At 38.4% G+C, this 24,011-nt stretch overlaps 2 protein-coding genes across 3 annotated transcripts in view; both read left to right on the top strand.

The window, feature by feature from the left end:
- LOC109194576 (carcinoembryonic antigen-related cell adhesion molecule 5) overlaps positions 1–8,707 on the top strand; it is an 81,630-nt gene extending 72,923 nt beyond the window's left edge. The window contains exons 8-10 of the mRNA XM_025911653.1: positions 8,353–8,384; positions 8,520–8,606; positions 8,688–8,707. Coding sequence (XP_025767438.1) covers positions 8,353–8,384; positions 8,520–8,572 — 85 coding nt within the window. The 3' untranslated portion in view covers positions 8,573–8,606; positions 8,688–8,707. The remainder of the gene's footprint in view (positions 1–8,352; positions 8,385–8,519; positions 8,607–8,687) is intronic.
- LOC102080988 (carcinoembryonic antigen-related cell adhesion molecule 5) overlaps positions 1–24,011 on the top strand; it is a 100,733-nt gene that overhangs the window by 27,854 nt on the left and 48,868 nt on the right. The window contains exons 2-6 of one of the 2 annotated variants that reach the window (XM_025911651.1): positions 948–1,271; positions 2,298–2,576; positions 2,818–3,084; positions 6,533–6,805; positions 6,958–7,215. In XM_025911651.1, coding sequence (XP_025767436.1) covers positions 948–1,271; positions 2,298–2,576; positions 2,818–3,084; positions 6,533–6,805; positions 6,958–7,215 — 1,401 coding nt within the window. The remainder of the gene's footprint in view (positions 1–947; positions 1,272–2,297; positions 2,577–2,817; positions 3,085–6,532; positions 6,806–6,957; positions 7,216–24,011) is intronic. The other variant, XM_025911652.1, reaches the window with a different exon arrangement.

The raw sequence follows: 24,011 nt of genomic DNA, 5'->3' as shown, positions 1-24,011 counted from the left end.
TCTTTACCAGACCCCAACCATCTGTCTAACTGCATGAATGTGAAACATGCTAAAATCCAGTGGCACCAAGGCATTATACAATAAAATAATGTGAATAATACATAAATAAAACTGACATCAAGTCAACAAGCTCAATTAAATGTGATCTTTGCAAGAGCTGCATCATAAATTGTTTTCTTTTAATTCAACTACAGTTTAATTTTATCACATTTTTTTATGTTTAGAGCTACACACAGACAAAGAATGCCACTGATTATCCTAAAAGACTAAAACAGATGGAAACAGATGTTTAGGTCTTCCTCACACCATGGTTTATATATTACATTTGTGTATCATTCCTCTTTTAGACACTGAATGTAAGCATTTCTGCAAAGGACACTCCTTTGATCCTTCATCATAGCTCCTCCTGTCTCCTTTCTCCTCTAAATGCATCTGAGTACTTGAGACATATCTTTCAAAACTAATTCCAGATGGACAGAGGAGACAGGGAGACACAAATTAGAAAAACAAGGGAACACAAGGGAAACTCTTGTTGAGTTTCCCTTGTGTCTCTTTTAGGCTCATCGTGTCTGGATTTGTCCCTGCATCTGTCAGTGACACATGATTGTTTCTTGTAGCAATTTATATTGTCTTGCAGGTGAACCTCCAATTAAACACTGAAATAAAAAAAAAAATACAGCTAATTATTTTCTATTTTCAGATGCAATGTTTTAATTTCATTTAGTCAAACAAAAATATGTCTCCTTCATGTTTAATTAAAGGAGCTGGTATGTTGCCTGATAGTTTTGTTGGATCACTACAACACTGATTCCAACAAAAACACTGTTTTATTCTGTATCCTGAAGTTTAAATATGTCAAAAATTATAATAAGCTCAACTAACTCAGAAAACACTACTGGACAAGAGTATGAAGGCAGGATCACCTCTTTCTTATTTGTCTCCCGCAGTTTTCACTGAAGGAGCTGGTGTGTTGCCTGATGGTCCTCTGAATGCAGCTGTAGGAGAAACGGTGATGTTCACTACAACACTGACGCCAACAGACAAACCGTTTCAATCTGTGACCTGGAGTTTTAATTTCTCTACGCCTATAATAATCGTAATTAACTCAGAAGAAACTATTGGACCTGAGTATGAAGGCAGGATCACCTTCTTCCCATCTACTGCGTCTTTGGAGCTCAGGAGTCTCACTCTGAATGAGACTGCAGAATACAGTGTTAACATTGTACAAGATGGAACAATCTTGAGTGGACGTACTACTCTGGTGATATACGGTGAGCAGATGTAGAAATCACACAGCGTAAATTTTTTTTACAATATTTAAACAAATTTACATTATATTCAACATGTAAAAAATACCTGTAATTATTAGTACATGTTGAATGTAATGTAAACTTAATAATATAATGTTATATAATGTTATATAATGTAATATAATGTTACTTTACAGTACTTCTCTACTCACTGCAATAATGCATTCTTGCAATAATTTATCTTCTTTTTAAGATTGTGATATTAAAGTCTTTACAAAGTGGCTGTAAGAAACTGAATGTCAGGGTTCCTGGGTCGGTGACCCAGTGATTCAGTTCTGTTCATGTTCAGTTTAGTTTGCCACATTAATGTTCTCACTTCCTGTTTTTCCCATGTCAGCTTGTGTCATTAGTCAGATTATGTTCAGCCCTGTACTCACCCGTTTCTAATCATTGTAATCATTCAACCTGTGTATTTAAGCTCCTCGGTTTCACCAGTTCTTTGTCGTGTCATTGATGTTCGTGTGATGTTGTCCTTTCCGTGTGTTCCCTCAATTCAGTCAGCCATTCAGTTATCCAGCCAGTCAGTGTCAGTTCACCCTCTGTTCATCCATTCCTTATAATAAACCTTCACCAGTCTTCACCTACCTGCGAGTCCTGCGTTTGGGTTCCTTCTTCCTCGCCTCCACACAAAACCTGACACTGAATGTCTTATTTGAAGGTAGTACTGAACACCATATTGTAAAGAACGGGCTGAAGACTCAATTTGTCTAATTTATTCTGTTCAGAATAGTCATTTAAAGGGAGCATATATTGTAAATTATGCAAATTAAACTTTTTCAGTGTTTTGACTGGTACAGTACTTTAAAGGTTTTATCGATCATTTTATTATTGCTATTCTGTCTTTTTAGGTCAATATATATGTCATATATATATATATATATATATATATATGAGACATGGTTTAGCTGGAATTGGATTTTAATCACTTTAATGCTTATTTTCTATTGTTGATGCCAACATTGAAACTATTTTGTTTTTCTTTCACAGAGAAAGTCTCCAGTGTGTCAGTAACTTCCAGCAGCACAGACTTGGTTGAGTTCAGTGGTTCTGTCTCTCTGTCCTGCTCTGCCTCTGGATCCTCTCTCTCTTTCCTCTGGTTGAACGGCAGCTCTGAGGTTACAGCAAGTGACAGAGTTCAGCTCACTGATGGAGGCTCCAGTCTGACTATAATCAATGTGACCCGCTCTGACCAGGGACCATTCAGGTGTCTTGTGTCCAACCCTGTCAGTATTGGTACCAGTGATCCAGTAAACCTCTCCATCAGCTGTGAGTTTCTAAAGTAAATGTTCAGTAATTTATCTGAATACATCTGTGCACAAACAGAAAGAGAGAGTTTACACAACTAGAAGATCTTGTTTTAATACATTACACTAGAATCCTTTTTTTGTGGAGTAATGTAGTTATGGGTAATGATTTTAGAACCCCATAATAAGACAAACTAAATGCAATATACCTTGAAAGTTTCCATAGAGTTAAAATTAAATTTCTCTATTCCCTCTACATTTAGATGGTCCAGAAAATATAAATTTGATCTTATCTCCATCACAAGGATACTTTGCTGTAGGGTCAGACATCAGCCTCACCTGCTCAGTTGGATCCAGACCTTCTGCCCAGTTTAAGTGGTTTCTGAATGGAGATCAGCTGCGTGATACTGGATCAGAGGTCAGACTGATGAATGTTCAGATGAGTCAGAGTGGAAACTACAGCTGTCAGGCCTTTAACAGCAAAACTCTGAGATCTCAAACATCTCAGCCTTCAGCCATCACTGTGCTGGGTAAGTGTTTTTATTAGTCATCAAATAATCTCAGGTAGATAAAACATTTCAACACAGACATAAAATACCTGTAAAACAAAAGAAAAAAAAAAACAATACTTACTGTTTACTTAGCACATGCATGTTATGATGATAAGGTTGGTTAGGATTAGATTACATGCTGTGAACTATACTACTATTACTAAACCTTTGATCACACAGTAGGCTAAAGTGGCAGAAATCTTTGTTTTATGGCCTTTTAAAATGGTGTAACTTAAATATTCCATTGGGTATCAATTCTATAAATCAACAGATACGTCTCTGTCCTGACACCTCGAGGAACTCAATTAGGTTTTAACCTGTTTTATCTTACTAAATGCTCTCATTACCTGAACAGTGATTGGCAGTGTGCAAAATATTTACAGAGCCAGACACACTTCTTCAGAAATGCTCTGGTTATGTGGATTATAATGATGATATATGATTAACACAAATTAAAAGTGTGTAGAATAAAGTACATTTCCTAATGTGGTCTTATGCAAACAGGCATGTTTTTTTGATGTGAAAGAACTCACCTTCTTTTTTCAGATATCAGTGGGGCTGGTTCAGTTCAGGAGTGTGTGGATGGGGAGATGGATGTGGGACAGTTAAGCCTGAACCAGAGGTCTGATCTGCTTGGCCTGGCAGCAGGTCGGCCAGATCAGGTCAACAGAATTTAGTATACATATGTAATAAGGGTCTGCCTGCAACAACTGAATGTTGGCTAAAACAACAGAAACACATTTTTTTTTGTTTGAAATGAATTAAGCTAACTAACACTGGGAAAGTCAAGAAGTTTCTTGTGGAATTCGCTATGTTTTTATTTTCCACCTGTCTATTTTTTTCTTTTTTTGAAACAGAGACTTTACTTCAGTCACTTCAGGGAAAAAAAAATCACCACTCACAAACATTTCTAATCTGAGGTTCAGTCGGTTTTCTTTGTGTACATGATGTGATCAGCTGACCTGCTGCTCTTTGTTTGAAAGTTATAATTCAGTGAATGAATATAAACATCATCAACTCAAATGTAGATTTATCTCTGTAATACTTGATGTAAACAAAATCTGTCTATGAGGACCACAGCCACTGTGTATCAGTCCAACACAGAGCTTTACTGTGAATTCACCACATTACTACAAACTAGCCTGTTTATCCTGGACAAAACTACCCAGTATTTTCATGCAACATTTTAACAACACAAAGTTAAAGACAAAACACATCATGTACATATGTGATTAAAACGATGACATTACATGTAAGATTTAAATTTACAGTTTATCAAGTGTTACTGAGCAATCCTTATCTTTAAATATAATCTCTCCTCACATTTCACACACACAGTTTGTGTGTTTGCTGATGTTTGTTGAGCTGATAGAAACATTGAATTTGAAATTACCTGAAACTTAAAAAAACTTCATCCTCTTCATGCTTCCTCTTCTTCTGTAACATTAGCTAGATTCTGAAATACTGCAAAGAAAACTCATGGACACCTGCACTCCTTCCAGCCCACTTTAACTCCTGAATATAAACACTACACATGATGTCACTTTTCACATAACCATCATCTTTATTATTGCATTAATTATCATTTCATCCAAGCATTTATTGAAGTTGCTGGCATTATGTTATAATTTGTATTACAGGGGTTATCATAATCAAATATTAACATGTTTATTACAGGTGCAGTTACAACCACTTTAAATCGTTGAGTTAAATCTATAATCTTAAAAGCTTATATGCTGAGTATATTGTTACAGTAAAATAGTAGCTGAGCAAAGGCCTGAATGTATTCAGCTTCTTGTTGCATTTGAGTTTGCCTAGTAACAGGTGACAGAAGATGGGCCAAAGAGGAGGACAAGTCCATGGGGACCTCATCACCATATTTGGAAAAGGATGCCAGAAAGGGGAACTCCTGTCTCTGCAGTTATCTCTTAAAATTGATCATTATCTGTAGAAGAGGCAAATAATGTTCTTAAGATACAAATTATGTGCTTGTAAACGCAAGAGGGGGCGTCATAATACCCTGATGTTATAAAAGCAATCTGAAGTGTATTTTTGGACGGGGATTTACAACTGATGTTTTGCAGTTTACATCTCCCCACGCTGCGTGTATTCATTAAAATCAATTGTTTGACCGACCTCTTCTGGACCATCGTTGTTTTACTCAAGCAGTGATCTGCTTGCATTATACCAGGGCCCGTGAGAAAATAGCAGAAATATCCAAACCAACATACGCCATAAATGGGTCCTGTCAAAGGAAAAAACCTTAGAGAAGCAAGAAACACAAACTCAATTTATGGCATGTACATGGGCGAGGCTTACTGCGTGGCAAGACACAGGCAAGTCGCGCAGAGCCTCAGTCCGTTCTTTATTTTATAGCAGAGAATAGATTACACAGCATCTCTAGGTGGAGCATACGTAATAGAAAAACATCTCTAGATATGGTTATCGCATGAGTGGCCGTTATCCATAAGACAAGAGGAACTAGTATCTTTTGTCATATCAGCTTCAGGTTGGAACTGTCTCTGCCTGAGAGTGTGTTACTTTGTAACTTCCTCACGCATGCTTCTGTTCCTTAATCTGTAGGTTGCAGGCACATCATGTTCTCACAAGAAATTATACTTAAGCAAAATAAAAGTTATCAAAGTAAGTAAATGTAAAAATCTCTTAACAGGTCCCATATTTTATGAAACTTTTTGTCCCTACTATGTAGCCTGCATGTTAAGAAATCTATTGACACATATTCCAATACCGTCTGGTGCCATTGACTTTTAGATGGGGCCGTGTCCGTGATCCAGTTCAAGAGGACACATTTCCTTGCACAGAATGTTAACAATGCATAGAGCTGCTTTCCAAACTTCCCCCTGATTTTGTCATTTGCCACTCCAAGTAGCATGCACAGTGGGTTGCATTCAGTGTCAGTGGTGAAGATCTTATCCAGTTCACACTTTATAAGAAACCAGAATTGTTGTATTTTCCGGCAGGACCATAGACAGTGCGTTAGGTTGCCCACCTCTATTTTACATTTAGGGCACAGCGGAGAAAGGTCTGAATTGTATTTATGGCGTTGAGAAGGTGATATGTGAGCTCTGTGTAGGATTTTAATTTGGATTGCCTTTACTTTATTACAGACGCTCAGAGATTTAGCATTCTCCCAGACTTCGTCCCATACCCCGTCACTGATCTCTATATGTAATCAGTCTGTGTTTAAAAATGTAAAAGTAAAAAGCTGTCAGAAAATAAATACCCAAGCCAAGTACAGATACCTGAAAATTCTACTTAAATAAATTAACAAAGTATTAGTACTTTGTCACTTCTCATCTCTGCTGGTCATCAATGTATAAATTTGGCCCTCAGTTAATCACCTACTTTTGTTCTTGTTCGAAGTCTATAATTTTTCCTTGTTAATATTTTATTTTTTGACAAACAGAGAAAATATCAGCTGCTTCTGTTAAACCATCAACAAACCTGCCAGTTGAGGGAACCTCTGTCAGTTTAACCTGTGAGGCTTCTGGCTCAGTCTTTAGAAGAAACTGGATGAAGGATGGCTCCGAACTGACCCCGACTGACAACATGATCCTTTCTGACAATAACAGAGTGTTGACCTTTAACACTGTGAATAGGAAAGACAATGGAGAATATTTCTGTCAAATCAGCAACCCCATCAGCAGTGATGAAGCTAAATACGTCATGATTGTTAACTGTAAGTAACATCCTGGTCAGTCTACACTTCTTGTTCATGCATACAGTAAAACCATGTTGAACTTTGAACAGTACAACTAATATGATATGTAGTCTAGTAATCTAGAATTTTAAAAGTAATGAACACATTTATTATTTCTTCCTGTTTTTCAGATGGACCAGAAAATGTTCAAATCAAAGGTCCAAATAAGATAAATGTCAAAGGCACCTTAAAACTGACCTGCTCTGCTGAATCCACACCGTCTGCCAGATTCACCTGGTTCTTAAATGGGACAGAAATTCCTAATAATTCAGCTGAGTACATTAAAGAAGAGGTTGAATTTTCTGACAGTGGCAACTACACCTGTCAGGCATGGAATAATATAACTGAGAGAACATCATCATCAGCGGTGCATGGACTGATTGTAACAGGTATGTGCATTTGTTTATACTCTTAGATGGTACCATTGATAGTTTAAAGAGTGGTGCATTTCCTGTAGTTTACAATGAACTACACTTTGGAGGTTTATCTTCAGATAATATAACATAATTGTTTCTAATGTCGAACTACCCTTTAGCAAGACATTAATCAATCGTCACCAAATTGTTCATTGTTCTGTTTGGGAAAATGGTGGATACCATTGGTTTAGAATAGAATCCCTTTATTGTCACTATACAGTTGTACAGTGAGATACAGTGTGCCAACATGTAGAGGAGGGGTCAGGGATGCACAGTTCTGCAGCACTATATACATGAACAGTATTAACAGGAAAAAATATATAAAATGTACAAATATACAATCTGGTCTGTGTAAAAAAAATAAAATAAAATAAAAAATAAAAAATAAAAATAAAAAAAAGAAGAAGAAAAAGAAGTGCATCCCCAACCCCCCTCTACATATTGGCACTCTGTATCTCACTGTACAACTGTATAGTGACAATAAAGGGATTCTATTCTAAACCACATAGTATCCACCATTTTCCCAAACAGAAGTACTTTCCATCTAACAAGCGCATTGCACCAATCAAAAGTCCTTCAATAGTTCTAAAATTATAAAAAATAAAAGAAAGAAACATACTATTGGGTAGTTTCAAGATAATAAGACAATTTTGTGTCAACATTTATTATCTTTACTTTGCTTTTTACTTTACTTTTCCAGAGAAATCATCAGGATGTGCTGCTGGTTGCATCGCTGGAATAGTAATCGCATGTTGTGTCATTGTTGCTGCAGCTGGTACTACATTTATAAGAAAAAGTAAGTGGAGAATATATTTGAAATGTCATGAGGAATTTTTTTTTCTTCTTAAATACACATAAAATCATAAAAACATGTCTAGAATTCAGTGGTATGATTCAACAAAACGGAATTTTCAGTGCTTATTTATGTTCAACATATGTATTTTGTTGTGCCTGAAATGAACAAATAAATGAAATGAATGAAATGAAATGTTAATCAAGCAAAATAAACACTTTTTATAATAAACACATGGATTTCTTGTTAAATTCAAACATAGCATTAGTGTTGCAGGTTTGACCTTATTTTAATAATGCTTCATTTCAAATATTTAGATTCAACAAAAATCCTCAGGAACAAAATACAGGTATGCTAGTTTTTCTCTTTTTAAATCTCAAGTCATCTTACACGTTTGTTATAGCAAAATAAAAAAATTATTATAGTCAAAATAATTGTCTTAATGGATACCTACATGCACTGTAACAAATCTTTGTTTTCTCAGAACAAGATGAAAATATGTATGAGAACATTTCCATATATGACAAGAAAATATAAAATTTCAATTCAATGATGACCTTTTCTTTTCCAGGTGAGTTAAAAATGTATTATCAATGTTAATTTAGAAGGAACAATTTCATTAATTAACCAGAATATTTTTCTATTTCTGTAGATGATGCATATAAGTCTTCACCTGCTGCAGGAGGAGTAACATTATCATTTTTGATGGTTTGATATCATATAACGTTAAACAAGATATAGTAAGATGTTTTACTGAATAGATTATTGTCTTAATGGATAATAAATATTAATACTTTCTCAGTAATAAATCTTCTAATATTCAAGTTGCTACTTTATTTTAAATATATATAGAAACAACCAACAGCCATCACAGTTGTGTCTCTTGTTTTTATATAAATGTATTACTCATCAGTTACCAAATATAGTGCAATAATTACATGAATTTGCATATTAATGATAAAATCTAAATACAGAGTGATGTCCAAACTGTGGACCGAGGCCTCTTGTCGGGACTGCAGGTGTACTGCACTGAACAGAAATTTAGTTTGAAATTATTGTATTTACAGTTACATATTTATGTAAATGTATTTAAAAGTGGAAATTTACAAAAAGCTTCAATTAAAACTAATAACAGGAGTTTGTTAGTTTGTGATTTTACTTATTACTCTGACCTAAAGTTACTCCTCTTTGTGTTGCAGTATCTTTGCATGTAAATTGATAGCATTAGCAATTTTTAGCCATAAACCTGTGTTGTTTATGTGTTTTGGATTTTTTTTAAAAATTCAATTAAATACATCACTCTTTCTCTTGTATTTTAATTTGAGTGAAGATTTAAGATTGGGTGGACCCCACATGATTTTCTGGCTTTAAGTGGGCAGCAGTACTCTTGACTTTGGGAATGGCTGTACCTACATGTTCTCTATGATGAAATAAAACCTGAATCTGAGATTTTTGTTATATACGCTGCAACATGCTACCCTCATGTGGATTTTCTGTGGTTTGAGGGCAGGATGGTGTCTAAAGACATTGAGGAAGGCGGTAAAAGCTGTATTTTACTGATCATAATATTTAATTGCCCCTGAGGTTCTACAGTAGTTTCTGCAAACTGTAAACCGCTCAGTATAAGTGTCGTCACAACAAATTTCAGAATTGGATTTTGCTGTTGTTAGTCTGTCTAAATTTTATATTAGTGAGGTAAATCATGCTTCTGTTGTTCTTTAGTCTATCTTTTTTTTTTTTTAATATGAAATTCCTTGAATAACAGAAGCATTGGCTAATTTGGACAAGGTGATCAGTAGGATTATAAAAGCTGTAGAAATGATACAAAGAAGTGGGCTGATATTTTTATAGGCACTGATAAGACCTTACTGTGTGTAAAGGATGAATGTCCAACCTTGCAAATCAGAGTCAGCCTAATGAGTCATGTTCAACGACTGTCTGCCTACATGTTGTTTTGCATATGTAGTGTTTGATAGTTTTGGGGGAAAGGAGATTCATCAGTACTGGAGAATTATGGATGTGTTATTGGGAGTTTCTCACCTAACAGAAGGCAGTGCATCATGTTTATAGGATTCTTTGTCTCAACCTCAAGAGACAGAGCTGATTTAACACAATCCTCCTTGCGTAGTGTATATAACTGTTAAATGGCTAAATAGTTAAATGAAATGCTATAGCAGATTAGCTGGTGACGTTGGGCTACATGTTATTTTGTGGTTTTTGAGTGGTCACTTTAAAAGTGTTTCACAGTGCTCCAACCTCTGCCTGTCCTCTCTTTTTTACAGAAAAAAAGTGTTCATAACATATTGGTATATGACCAAATATCATACTTCTTTTTAATCACACAAAAATGAGAAAGGGTAGAAACTTTAATCAGGCAGCTGATCATCTTAATTTAAACAACTTATAGATTTCAGGCAACTGTTTGGCTGAGCCCTCACATCATTCTTGTCCTGTAATTATATGAATGTGTCAATAAAAAGGAAGAAAATCTCCCCAGAGCTTGTGGAGGAGATAACTTAATGACCCAGGGAAATCATATGTCAGCACAAGTACCAGCACTGGTGCAGATAGTTATTATTACTCTTTTTTATCAAATGCATTAGCCATTTGAAAAGTTGGCAGCCATTTTACATCATCATCATCATCATCATCATCGTTTATTTGTATAGCACTTTAAGAACACACCAGGCAGACCAAAGTGCTGAACAACACAGATCAAAACAACTAGCAAAATTAAAAATACAATAAAATCATTAAACATAAAATAAAATTAATAAGAAAGGTGTCAGTTTCCTACAGAGTTAAAAGCCAGGGAATAAAAATAGGTTTTCAATCTGGACTTAACGACCTGAACTGATGACACTTGTCTAATATGAAGAGGAAGGTTATTCCAAAGCATCTGAGCCGCAATTGAGAATGCTCGGTCTCCTCTGCATTTCAGCTGCGGGTTAGGAACCGACAGCAACAGCTGCTCAGCTGAACGGAGTGAGCGAGGAGGAACATGTGGCTTCAGCAAATCAGATAAGTAGACAGGAGCCAGAACATTTAAAGATTTAAAAACCAATAAAAGGACTTTAAAATGAACCCTAAGTTCAATGGGAAGCCAATGCAAGGAAGCCAGAACCGGAGTGATGTGATCGAATTTCCTACTACCAGTTAAAAATCGTGCAGCCGCATTTTGCACTAATTGCAGGCTTGACAAAGTGCCCGACCCAACCCCTATTAAAAGGGAATTACAGATGTGAGGTGATAAAAGCATGAATAAGAATTTCCAATTTGCGTTTGGAAAGGAAAGGCTTAACCTTCGATAGGCGTCTGAGGTGATAAAAAGCTGATTTTACCACCCCATTTACATGACCATCAAAAGTAAGTGCGGAATCAAATTTAACACCAAGATTAGTCATCGAACTTGGGAGGTCAAATCACCAAAATCAGCATCTGGAGAATCAGTAGAACGATGCGAGCCATATAAAATTGCTTCTGTTTTACGATCATTAAAATTCAGAAAATTATTTGCCATCCATGATTTAACATTGCTAAGACAGTCAATCAGTGATTGACATGGGGAGGTATCCAAATGACTAAAAGGTATATAAAGCTGACAGTCATCGGCATACAAATGAAATGACACTCCGTGTTTACGAAAAATCGCACCAAGAGGGAGTAAATACAGCAACAAATATAATGGCCCGAGGATAGATCCCTGGGGCACACCCCAAAGCAGAGGTGCCACAGAGGAAGCGGCCAACCCCAGCTTAACACAAAACCTCCTTTCGGAAAGATATGATTTTATCCATGACAATGCCAAATCACAAATTCCCACACAGTGGTGTAAGCGGGAGATCAGCAGGTCGTGGTCCACTGTGTCAAATGCAGCTGTCATGTCCAATAACACAAGCACAGCATATTTACCACGATCAGTAGCAACAAGAATGTCATTCATAACTTTAACAAGAGCTGTCTCCGTACTGTGAAAGGGCTTAAAACCAGATTGGAAGATTTCAGACAGTGAGAGTCATTCAAGTAGTCCAACAGCTGGGTATGTACTATCCTCTCCAAGATCTTGCTTAAAAAGGGAAGCTTGGTCTAAAATTTGACATAACAGAACTATCAAGGCCAGGTTTCTTAAGTAAGGGATGTATGACTGCATGTTTAAACCCACTTCGAACTTGACCGGTTAACAGACTAGTATTGATCATTTTCAGGATGTAAGGTCCAATGGTAGGAAATACCTTTTGGAGAAAGCGAGGTAACAACATCGCTCGGGGAACCACAGGGCTTAGCATGTAGCACAACTCCTCTAAAACTCCTTTTACAACTGTTGGGTTTATGTTTTATTATTGTCATTTATGCTTAGAAATTTATAATCATTTAGAAGTATATAATTGTTTGTAGATTGATAGAGGTTTGATCCTTAGCAGTCTGTAAAGACTCTGTGTGCCTTCCAGAGTGTTCTGGCATGCACACACACACCCTAAGGTCATGAGAGAGGTCATACCTTCTCTTTCTGATTTATACTATAGGAGGACACCTACTCTGTATCTGTTTAAGTATAAGAGCCCTTTGTTTAGGTGGACCACTGGACTCCTGGCACCAGCTTCGGGGAGTCTTCACAGGGTCACATCTTGACCCCCCCCCACCCACACACACACACACACACACACACACATACCTACATGACACACAGACAAGGTACACTTTGTTCACATGTATGCCTATGTAAGACGTCATATGTTAATGAACTTATGCATATTCATGTAACCACAATAAAGAGCAGTGTTACGAGGGAGCAGACAAGAGCAACTGGGGTCAAGCGAAGGAACGGCGCTCATCACAGTTGTCTCCCTCGTGCACGAGATCAAAGAGCTCTGCTTGGTGTCCAATGCTTTTTGCTGTTGTAGTAGAATTGTCTCGTTCCAGCGAGGGGTTTGTGCTAGACTGACACATCAAGAACTGGTGCCTCTTGCAAGGAAATATAATTTTTCATGATAACAGTCAACTAGTTTTGAAAAATCTTCTGTGTCCCAGTCAAGTATCCATGAACTATTCTTCAATGTCTAACATTGAAGAATAGTTCATGTTGTGCACAGTAGTTTGGATGAATGTGAACATGTTGTGGAGCATATATGACGTGCTTTAAACAGCTTATCTTGCATGGGATGGCATTCTTGTCAAGGATAATGAAGGACTGGTGGATAGCATTCTTCTTCACTCCAACAGCAAGTAAATATGGCTAAGTGCTTCTGGTGATGGCATCAGGGTGCTCTCGAATGTTGGTTCCTGCCTGAGAAGACAAACAGACCAACAATTAACACCATATTTTTATGTTGAAATGTTTTTGAACTAGAACAAGAAATCAAATAGAAACCTTTTTGAAGGATACAAGATGCCTTTCTGCTTGGGATGCTGAGACTGTTCCTGGTCTTTTTCAACCTTAAGCAGAAGGAGGGATCAGATGTAGGAGCAGTAAAATTGATGACAGGTCAACATTAATTTTAGCTGTGCACTAATATCCTTGATGTTACATTTTATACATCCAAAATATAGAAATTTTTAAAAAGGTGCAAAAGCCAACATGTCAACTATTTCTGTATCTCATGTATACATTTACCATCAGAATCTACTTCAGTGCCAACCTCAGCAAGTTCAGCTAACTGAAGGAGTTCCTCTAAGTGACTGACTGAGTGAAGTTTACGACATTGTTGGATGATTTTCTTCTCCAATGTTGTTGGCCACCTGTCCAGGAGTCTACTCAATACTTCCTCTCCAAAAATCAAAAGAAAATCCAGTTTAGTCTGTGGTGGGAATTGAGCACAATAGATTTTGGAAAACATAACAGCTGCTATTAAACTGAACACCAATCTACAACAGACTAAACCTCTCCTTATTACAGTGAAGATATATACCAAGCCTTTAATGCCTTTGAAATGTGGAAAGTCTGACGGTATGTTGCTTGGGTGCTGGGGATCAAGCACAATGTTATGGTGATAGGGATATGTCAGCTTCATTTTCCTCTTGATAATCTCTTCATCAGCTGAATGCTTCATAAGAGAAAAGGCTTCCATGTCCTCATCACTCTTCTAACGCTTGGTTCTCCAGAACCCCGTTCAAGACACTGTCCTTCTGAGAACATAAAATAAAAGCGTGATTAGTCAAATATTTATAGCGTTCAGGTAATGTACTCTTTGATGTGTTAAAATATTTTTCTCTTCCTTTGGACAGAAATTAGGTGGGCTGCATCACCAGGTTACCTCCAAATGCCAACTGTCTGTCTTTGGCAGAGCATCTCTGGATAGTTTTGATCCTCCAGGCCAAGTATCCAGTACAACTTTCCCCGTTATAATAATGCTCCTTTTGAACAGGAAGAGACAATAGACACTCCTTTAAGATTATGTTGTTACAGGTTAAACAATAAATTGCATTTATAAGCTTTAAAACCTCAAATGTGCAATTACATTTTTGTAATATGTTTGTTAATTTAGTTGCAACCTACCCATTTTTGTCCATCATGTCAGCTGCCGGGATGTTTACTATTTTTCTTCTGATTTCATCGTGCAATGACTTGGTTATATTGTACTCATTTATTATATGTTCTCCAACACGTTTACTTGCAAGGATGGATTCCACCAACTTCCGTCGTGATGAAGAGAGAGCTGTGTAAAAGCGATGCTCTCTCAATTTACTGGTCGATCTACATCCCTAGCCTCACCTATGGTCATGAGTTGTGGGTAGTGACCGAAAGAACAAGATCATCGATACAAGCGGCAGAAATGAGCTTCCTCCAAAGGGTGGCTGGCCTCTCCCTTAGAGATACAGTGAGAAGTTCAGCCATCCAGGAGGGGCACAGAGTAGAGCCGCTGCTCCTCCACATCAAAAGTAGCCAGTTGAGATGGTTCAGGCATCTGAGAAGGATGCCTCCTGGATGAAGTGTTCTGGGCATGTCCCACCGGAAGGAGGCCCCGGGGCAGACCCAGGACATGCTGGAGAGATTATATCTCTCTCTTTGCTGGCCTGGGAATGCCTTGGTGTTCCCCTGGACAAGCTGGAGGAGGTGGCTGGGAAAAGGGAGGTCTGGGCTTCTCTGCTTAGGCTGCTACCCCTGCGGTACGGCAGAAAGAGATGGATGGATGAATGGACATCCTGTTCACCTGTTAGCTGCACATTAGTTAGCTGTACACTGGACATAATTCACTTAGGTTCTATCTATCAGGTGGCGTTTACTTCACTGTTTTATTTGCTCCTGAGCAAATCAGTTCGGCTCAAATTAAAGTTACGTTTCATAACTACATAGTTTTAATGAAGTATAATGTCTCACTGGAGTACATGTTAGACTGAACTATTCCCTTTGTTTATTATCTGATGTTCATGCGTGTTAGACTGAGCCTATGTCTGAAGTTTGTTATTATATCTACTATTTGCTCTCAAACCCTTAAACAGCAGCAAGTCTGCACCTGAGAGATTAAAAACCAAAACTGTCAGGAGCAGGTTTTATTGCTTCAGTCCCAGTCCCAATGTCACGGTGAGTGAATCCAGATAACAGAACAATATCCTGGATATGCTGACCTTGCTTTGTACAAGGCTCCAAGACAGCTTGACTGTCTTTTTAACCTCATGATTAATATTCACAATTAGTCTAACATCCCAAACTCTGTACAATGTGTTTCTAACAAGTGTTGTACAGTTAAACCTAACAGTTGCTGCAAAATGGAAACACCAATGTTATCTCTTATTATGCATCTATACACAGATCATGGTGCTTATTGACCAAAAAACAAGGATCAGGTGCTTATCGGATTTTTTTTTTTATTCTAGTAAAAATCACCATAATCACATAAAGACTCCCAAAACATAAACAACCATAAACAACCAGAAGAGTCTGTTCAGTGACAGGTTGCTTCTCCCAAAGTCAAGAACCAACAGACTTAAAAACTCCTTTGTCCCACATGCCATCAGACTGTTTAACTCCTCTCTGGAGGGGGGAGGGAGGGGAAACAGGGGACCTGTAGTACCTTTTTTACTGTGCAATATTTTTTTTGTTAATATCCAACGGTGCAATAGACTCACAATAGTTGAAATGTGCAATTCCCTTGTATTCTTATTCCTATTTATTCTATGTATCCCTATTGTATACTCTGTATTTATATATTAATATATGTGTATATATGGTATATTTCTGCTCACATTCTGCAACTTCTGTCGGTGCTATACTACTGGAAACTGAATTTCCCAGAGGAACCCACCCGAGGAATGAATAAAGTTTCATCTAATCTAATCTAATCCAATCTAATCTAATCTAAAACCTATGCAAGCCACCTGGTGTTTAGAATACAGTTGAATAAATATTAAAAACGGATCATTTAATAAATTCTGGAGCAGGGTGGACACCACTCTTCAGTATCTACAAACAGCATCATCATGCTGTGGTGAAAATGCTCTCTCTCCTCCCGAATGTTTTAATGTTAGTGTTAACTTAAAGGTTAAAGGATGAAACAAGTATAACACATATGAACATCAGGAAATAATGACCCAGTAGATATAACCTAAGCAAATTAGGTTCAGTTCAACCTCAGAGAGCTGACAGTCAGCAGGGGTTATGCATCTGTGTACTGGGAGCTGGAAACCAGGAGCTCGACTACTTGTGAGGCGAGCAGCAGGTCTATTACACCCTTTGCCGTGTTACTGAGTTGGGCAGACATCTCCGAAATCATTGAAGCTCTTTTGCAAACAGGCTATAACTTGACAAACTGACCAGATAATTGAAGATTAAGCCAATACACTACAAAATAGTATATTGGGTGACACACAGACAGTTGGCAATGTGATGTGTGCATATGGGGAGTGGGCTAACTGGTGAATGCAGTGGTGTGTGTGTGTTGGGTGGGGGGGCATTGTGCTGTATGTAGACGTGAAGGGAGAGAAAGGCAGGTCAAACAATAGAGGAATGTAATGTACATGTACATGTTATTAGTATATAACATCGTAAAAAGAATGTAGTCTAAATGTTACTGTATTAAAGTAAACCTTTGTTGGAAACTCTGAAACAACATTTCAGGGCAGAAGGTGTTTCAAATGCTTTCCAACTTCTTGGTAAGGGAACACACATTCTCCAAAACCATGTGAATATACCACCTCTCTCAAACCATTAAAAAATTAACTGAGCTTTTTTTATATCAGGTTCAAGAGGTTTGCAGAGCAGGTGATCAAAGACGGACACAAGGAAGCAGAGATGAGGAGAGAGAGAGAGAGCGACAGAGGAGCAGCATTTCAGAGAGAGAAAGGAGGCAAAAGAGGAGGTGCAGAGGAGAATGAAGGAGCGGTCGTGTCCAAATTCATGGTCTGCATCCTCCTGAGGATGCATTTGTAGGCTGATTACGTCACAGCGATGCGCCGAAGGCTGTCCAAATTCGTAGACTCCTCCGAATGCAGCCGACAAATGCGTCCTCCTTTTCCCCGAATTTGAAGGATGGGTCGGGTGTGTCCTTCGTGGCCCACCATATCCCAGAATTCATAGCCCGGCCCAGCCAAACTCCAGTTTCCGGCAATGGCGGCCGCTACTAAGTTTTAAAATTACTCTTATTTATCTTTCTGGGTCACAAAATAAATTTTTAACATATTTTCAGGGGAGAATGTGGGTTTTTAAACTTCAAATATCTGCTTGGTTTATCAAGATATCACATATTTGCAAAAGTCCTTCGATGTTTTCAGAGACGTCTGTTGCCCACCAGCTCGATAGCTAGCCAAGAGCTCGAGGGTCACTAGAGCTGGCGAGAACGGCACAACTCCCGGCACATCATTTTCAGATCACCGCGGACTTTCGCTACTCAGGTTAAACGTAATATATAAGTCACTTAGATAACCTAAAAATGTTATGGTCTGTCTTTTTTCAGTGTTTTATTTGTTTGTGAGTAAATCGGTTTGGCTGAGATTAAAGTTATTAGATTAGATTAGATAAAATAAAACTTTATTAATCCATCGGGTGGGTTCCTCCTTGGTTTTCACACAGCTGAATAAACGTCAAACAGAAAACTGATTAAACAGAAGTGTGAGATGGTCGAGAATTTACGCCAGTGTCCTGTTATATTTTAGATAGCAAGGAGCAGATGGCCGAATTTATTAGCGGCGACGCTAATCAGAAGGCTAGACCGTCCAATTTCACAGCCGTTTACTTCCGGCCTATCCGACCTTCTGAGGACCCGGCCCACGTAGACCACGAAGGCCGGGTTCTCAGGAGGATGAAGCCCATGAATTTGGACAAGACCGCTGTGCCCTCTCACCTCTAGGTCATAATCAAGCTGAAGTAATGGCTTCCTCTATGAACATGAAAAGCCCAGACCGATCTACCGGTCATAGAAACATGACTAGAAACCAGGAACAAGAGGTAAAGTGATCAACAGTTTGATTTTGCATGCGGTGTTGTACGTTACTACACTATTACATTACATTAATGATTATGTTCTCCCAATTGCAGTCCAGAATCCTATGCAAGTGGTCACCCGGTATAACAAGATTTTGAGGCTGTTCAAAAGAGGAGGGCACCATGTCTGCTGCCTTTAAATGTCTGGGAGTGGACCGGAACACGATTGTGGCAACTGCTCCAATTGCTGAGCTATTCAATGTTGCACCTAAGGGGTATAAAGAATTAGAAAAAAACAAGCAGGGACAGAAACTTTCACTGTTTGCTACACAGTGTGCTGCAGCAATCAGTGCAGATCCAGAAATAGAGGAAAAATTCAAAGTGTATAAGTCTTCAGGGAAGTTGCTTCCTCTTAAAACAAAGAAAGATTTTTGTTGTTTTTTTACATGGTGAAATGTGGTGAGAGTCCACCATTGTTAACAGCTTTTTTTTTTAAAAAAAAGACAAGTTATATATTCCAGTTGATTGGTCAATTGCTTGTAAAAAAAAAAAAAAAAAAAAAAAAAGACACTTGACTTGTTTGTATGTTTTTTATTATTATTTGACTGTTATAAATTCTGTAGTTTTATTTTAATGATCACACATGTGATAAACTTTATGTAAAGAGCTACAGGTCGTATAGTTTGCATCCAGCCGTATTACTTCAGATATTGGCTGATAGTTTATGACGCTGCTTTTATTTTTGTATCGACATTTGTGTGTCAAATCTGTAAGCATTGTTCTGATGTGAATGAAGTGAATATAAAACTGGGATGATATGCTTGCATCTACGAATGCCAGTTTAAAGACGTGGGGCAGCATTCTGAACTAGCTGCAGTCGAAAAACAGAAGTTCGACTCACCCCATAATAAAGAGAATTACAGTAATCCAGCCAAACGGTTATAAAAGCATGGATTACTGTTTTAAATTGCTGTCGCGCAAGAAAGTGCTTAATTTTGGCCAATCGCCTCAGATGAAAGAAACTAGACCTTACAACTGACCCGATCTGGCTTTCAAGCTTAAGTTCAGAATCCATTTTAAAACCCAGATTTACCATCTCTGGTTTACAAAATGATTTCAGGGATTGCAAATCAACACACGGAACACCAGTGGAGGCAGGTCTAAACACCAGTACTTCAGTTTTAGAATCATTAAAACAAAGAAAGTTTAGCGCCAACAACGACTTGACATCCTCCAGACATGTTTGCAAACGATTTACAGACAACCCATCTTTCTTTTTAAGAGGAACATAAATCTGGCAGTCATCTGCATAACAGTGAAAAGAGAGTCCGTGTCTCCCAAATTTCATGTGAAGGCTCAAAACTGAGAGCAGAAGGAGGGCTTGAAATAGTCTCAATTGACTTAAAAAATATAAGTGGTTTCCGATAATTCACCATAATAATGTTTGCAAAATATTTCCGCTTTGCTTCTTTTACTGTAAACCGATATAAGGCCCAGTGCTCTCTTAAATTTTGTTATCTTTTTTCCATCTCCGCTCAGCCCTACGACATTCACGCCTCGCAGCACGGGTTTCATCGTTCAACCAGGGTTCAAACTTAGGCTACGTTCACACTGCAGGCGAGAACGCATCAAATCCGACTTTTTTGACCCTATGCGACCCATATCCGATCATGGTGTGAACAGCACAAATCCGATATTTTTCAAATCTGACCTGGGTGACTTTTGTATGTGGTACTGAATCCGATACATATCTGATGTTTTAGAAAGCGACTGCTGTTTGAACGGTCATGTGACATTAAATCCGCCTTTTATGTCACTGACACAAGACAGACGCCAATTATCAGCGCTGGAGAAGCACCCGAGAAGACATCGTGAATGCTTCCTGGCCATCCAGTGAAACTGTTGGGAAGACAACGTTGGAGAAACGTGAACATTTTATTTGTACTGTATAATCTGCAGATTCTGACAGAAATCTGCAACTATCCTTTGAAGCACCGCTCCTCTAAAACAGCAATAAGGATCATTATTAGGCCATATGTAAATAACAAAATAACTTTATAACTTAAAGCAAAAGTGGGAAACGCAAAGTCTGAAACAAGTGTTTATATTAAGGGCCATCAGTCAAACAATACTGTTTGGTCTGGGTGTAAACAGAGCGCGTTGTGTGTGACGTCTTCTTTTTGCGCATGCGGGCCGCTTTGAGGGTTCACACTAGAGCGCGTTTGCTGTCACATTTTATTTGTAGTGTGAACAAACAGACAAAAAAATCGGATTTGATCAAAACAAATTGAGCATTAAGACCTGCAGTGTGAACGTAGCCTTAGTCTTAGGATGCCTGATTTTTAGAGGGGCAACAATATCCAAGGCAGTCTGACAAGTGGTATGAAACCAAGAACTGAGTTCCTCTACGTTTTGAAGTGTCTCAGGAATGGAGAATTGATTATAGTAGGTGAAAGAATTTAAAGAATTTAACAAACGAGATGGCTGAGCAGGGACATGTCCCCTGAATTAATTTCTAGATAAAGAGATGTCAAACAGAACCGGCATATGATCAGAGAAAACAGGGTCCGAGACTTTCAGATTAAAAACAGGCAATGCGTGCGCCAAAACCAGATCGAGAGTGTGGCCACACTGTTGTGTGGGTGCAGACACACATCGAACTAAATGAAAAGAGTAAGAATCAGTAAGAATCAAAAATTCTTTAACCATGGGCTTTTCTGGACAGCACACATGAATATTAAAATCCCCAACAATAAGAAAGGAGTCATATTTTATCGTGACTTCAGTCAGAAATGCAGCAAATTCCTTTATAAAGTCCTTACTGTATTTTGGGGCCCTGTATATTATTGTGCACAGTACAGGGGGAGAACAGGCTATTTCAAATAGCAACAGTTCAAAACTGGAAAAATAAAATTCCAATGAAACCTGTATACACCTGTAGTGATTTCTGAAGATGGTAGCAACTCCTCCACCTCGACCAGATGTGCGTGGGACATTAAAATAGCAGCAGTCTGAAGGCAAAAGTTCTGCAAATGCGCTGGAATCACCAGCAGTTGTCCACGTCTCAGTTAGGCAGAGAAAGTCCAAATAGTGTGACAAAAAAAAAAGGATGAAAGCCTTATTCCATATCGATCTGGCATTTACCAGGTCAAATTTGGCTGGAATTGAGTAGTCACCAGACTTAGAAGCTCGTGCAACATACCGCAGATTTTACAGATTCACTCTGTGCTGCCGTGGACAAGGAGGCAGTGAGCGGCCGGGCGGGAAAAGCTCAGAGCCAGCAACCAGATACGTATAGGATGGCTTACGGAGATGCCAGGGAAAAGGGGTGTGACAGGCTATGCTAGGAACACCTGAAGAAACAGCAGAACCAAACTCCAGACAGTCCTTCAGCTTCACCAATCTCCCACTCCGTTTGCCGCGACAGCGACCTCACTTCCGGGCAGACGGCACAGGTACATGGAGCAGGTGAGTAGGAACCAACGACAGGAGTGGAGGTGGTATTTTGTGTGCATTTTCCAGTCTACACACCGGAGTATTGGGAGATAGCTGAAGATCAAGTAAAACTTGACGATCATAGACCAGCAGGGAGTCGACATCATAGTAGAATAATAACATTAAAACAGAGATTTGGAGGAACAGACGGCAAGCCATACACATCAGCACCATCTTGCTTTCATTTCACTGGTCACATTTCACATATCTCAGAGTTTTGTTGTTAAAGGCCTGACAGCTGTAGTTTCCACTCTGACTCATCTGAACATTCATCAGTCTGAGCTCTGATCCAGTATCAGGCAGCTGATCTCCATTCAGAAACCACTTAAACTGGGCAGGAGGTCTGGATCCAACTGAGCAGGTGAGGCTGATGTCTGACCCTACAGCAAAGTATCCTTGTGATGGAAGTAAGATCAAATTTATATTTTCTGGGCCATCTAAATGTAGAGGGAACAGAGAAAATGAATGTTATCTTTTTGAAAAATGTAAAAGGTATATTGCATTCAGTTTTTGTGAAGTTTTAAAATTATTCCACATAACTACATCACTCCACATCATGTCACAGAAAACATTCTCATCCATTTATCATTTTAACAGTGTATCAGACATATCTAGTATTCTAAAATCTAAAATGATATCTAAGCTCCCTGATGTTTGTGTGCAGATCTTTTCAATTAAATTACTGAGCATTTACTTTAGTAACTCACAGCTGATGGAGAGGTTTATTGGATCACTGGTACCACTGGGTCACATTGATTAGTCATACTGGAGCCTCCATCAGTGAGCTGAACTTTGTCTCTTGCCATAGGAAAGAGGTGGGAGATTCAGAGGCAGAGCAGGACAGAGTGATAGAACCACTGAACTCAATCAAGTCTGTGCTGCTGGAAGTTACTGACACTGGAGACTTTCTCTGTGAAAGAAAAACAAAATAGTTGTTCATTGTTGGCATCAACAGTAGAAAATAAGCATTAAAGTGATTAAAATCCAATTCCAGCTAAACCATGTTATGACAAGGAGTACATATTATATAAAAGACCCAAAAAGAAAGACTAGCTATAATACATTTATCATTACATCCTTTAAAGAAGTACTGTACCAACCAAAACTTTGAATATACCAAATATATACCAATATACAATATATATTGACAATATACTCCCTTTACATGACTATTCTGAACAAAATAAATGAGACGAATTGAGTCCTCAGCTCATTCTTTATAGTACTGGATCAATACTATCTTATAAAATAAATAAACCATTCAGTTTCAGCCACTGTTTAAAGTCTTTAATGTCACAATCTTAAAAATAAGAGAAATTATTGCAAGAATGCATTACTACAGTGAGTAGAGATGTAACAAAAAAGTACTAATAATTACAGGTATTTTTACATGTTCAATATAATGTAACCTTGTTTAAATATTGCAAAAACAATTATGCTGTTGGATTTCTACATCTGCTGACCGTATATCACCAGAGTAGTACATCCAGCATGAAATATTCTATCTTGTAAAGCGTTAACACTGTATTCTCCAGTGCCATCCAGAGTGAGAGTCCTGAGCTCCAAAGACGCAGATAAGAAGAATGTGAGCCTGCCTTCATACTCTGGTCCAATAGTGTTTTCTGAATTAGTTGAGATTATTATAGCCACAGAGAAATTAAAACTCCATGTCACAGATTGAAAAGGTTTGTCTGTTGGAGTCAGTGTTGTAGTGAACATCACTGTTTCTCCTACAGCTGCATTCAGAGGACCATTAGGCAACACACCAGCTCTGAATTGTTAAGACTGCCTCGAGGATTGTTGGTGCCCCTCTCTCATCACTGGAGGAGATCTACAAGCAGCGCTGCATACGCAGAGCTATTTCTATCATCAGAGACTCCCACCACCCCTCTCATGGCCTGTTCTCACTCCTGCCGTCTGGCAAGAGGTATAAGAGCATCAGCTGCAGAACCACCAGGATGCTGGAAGGGTTCTTTGCACAAGCTGTGAGACTGTTAAACGGACTGTGCCCCCTTCTCACCCACACAGCTATTCACACAGCTACACTGTGAGGTCCACAAACGGACTGTAATGCCCCCTACCTACACACACACACACACACACACACACACACACACACACACACAC

Source organism: Oreochromis niloticus, linkage group LG11 (assembly GCF_001858045.2).
Source record: "Oreochromis niloticus isolate F11D_XX linkage group LG11, O_niloticus_UMD_NMBU, whole genome shotgun sequence".
In the NCBI taxonomy this organism is placed as follows: Eukaryota; Metazoa; Chordata; class Actinopteri; order Cichliformes; family Cichlidae; genus Oreochromis; species Oreochromis niloticus.
Note: the sequence above shows the minus strand (reverse complement) of the source record. Positions and strands in the feature narration are given on the sequence as shown.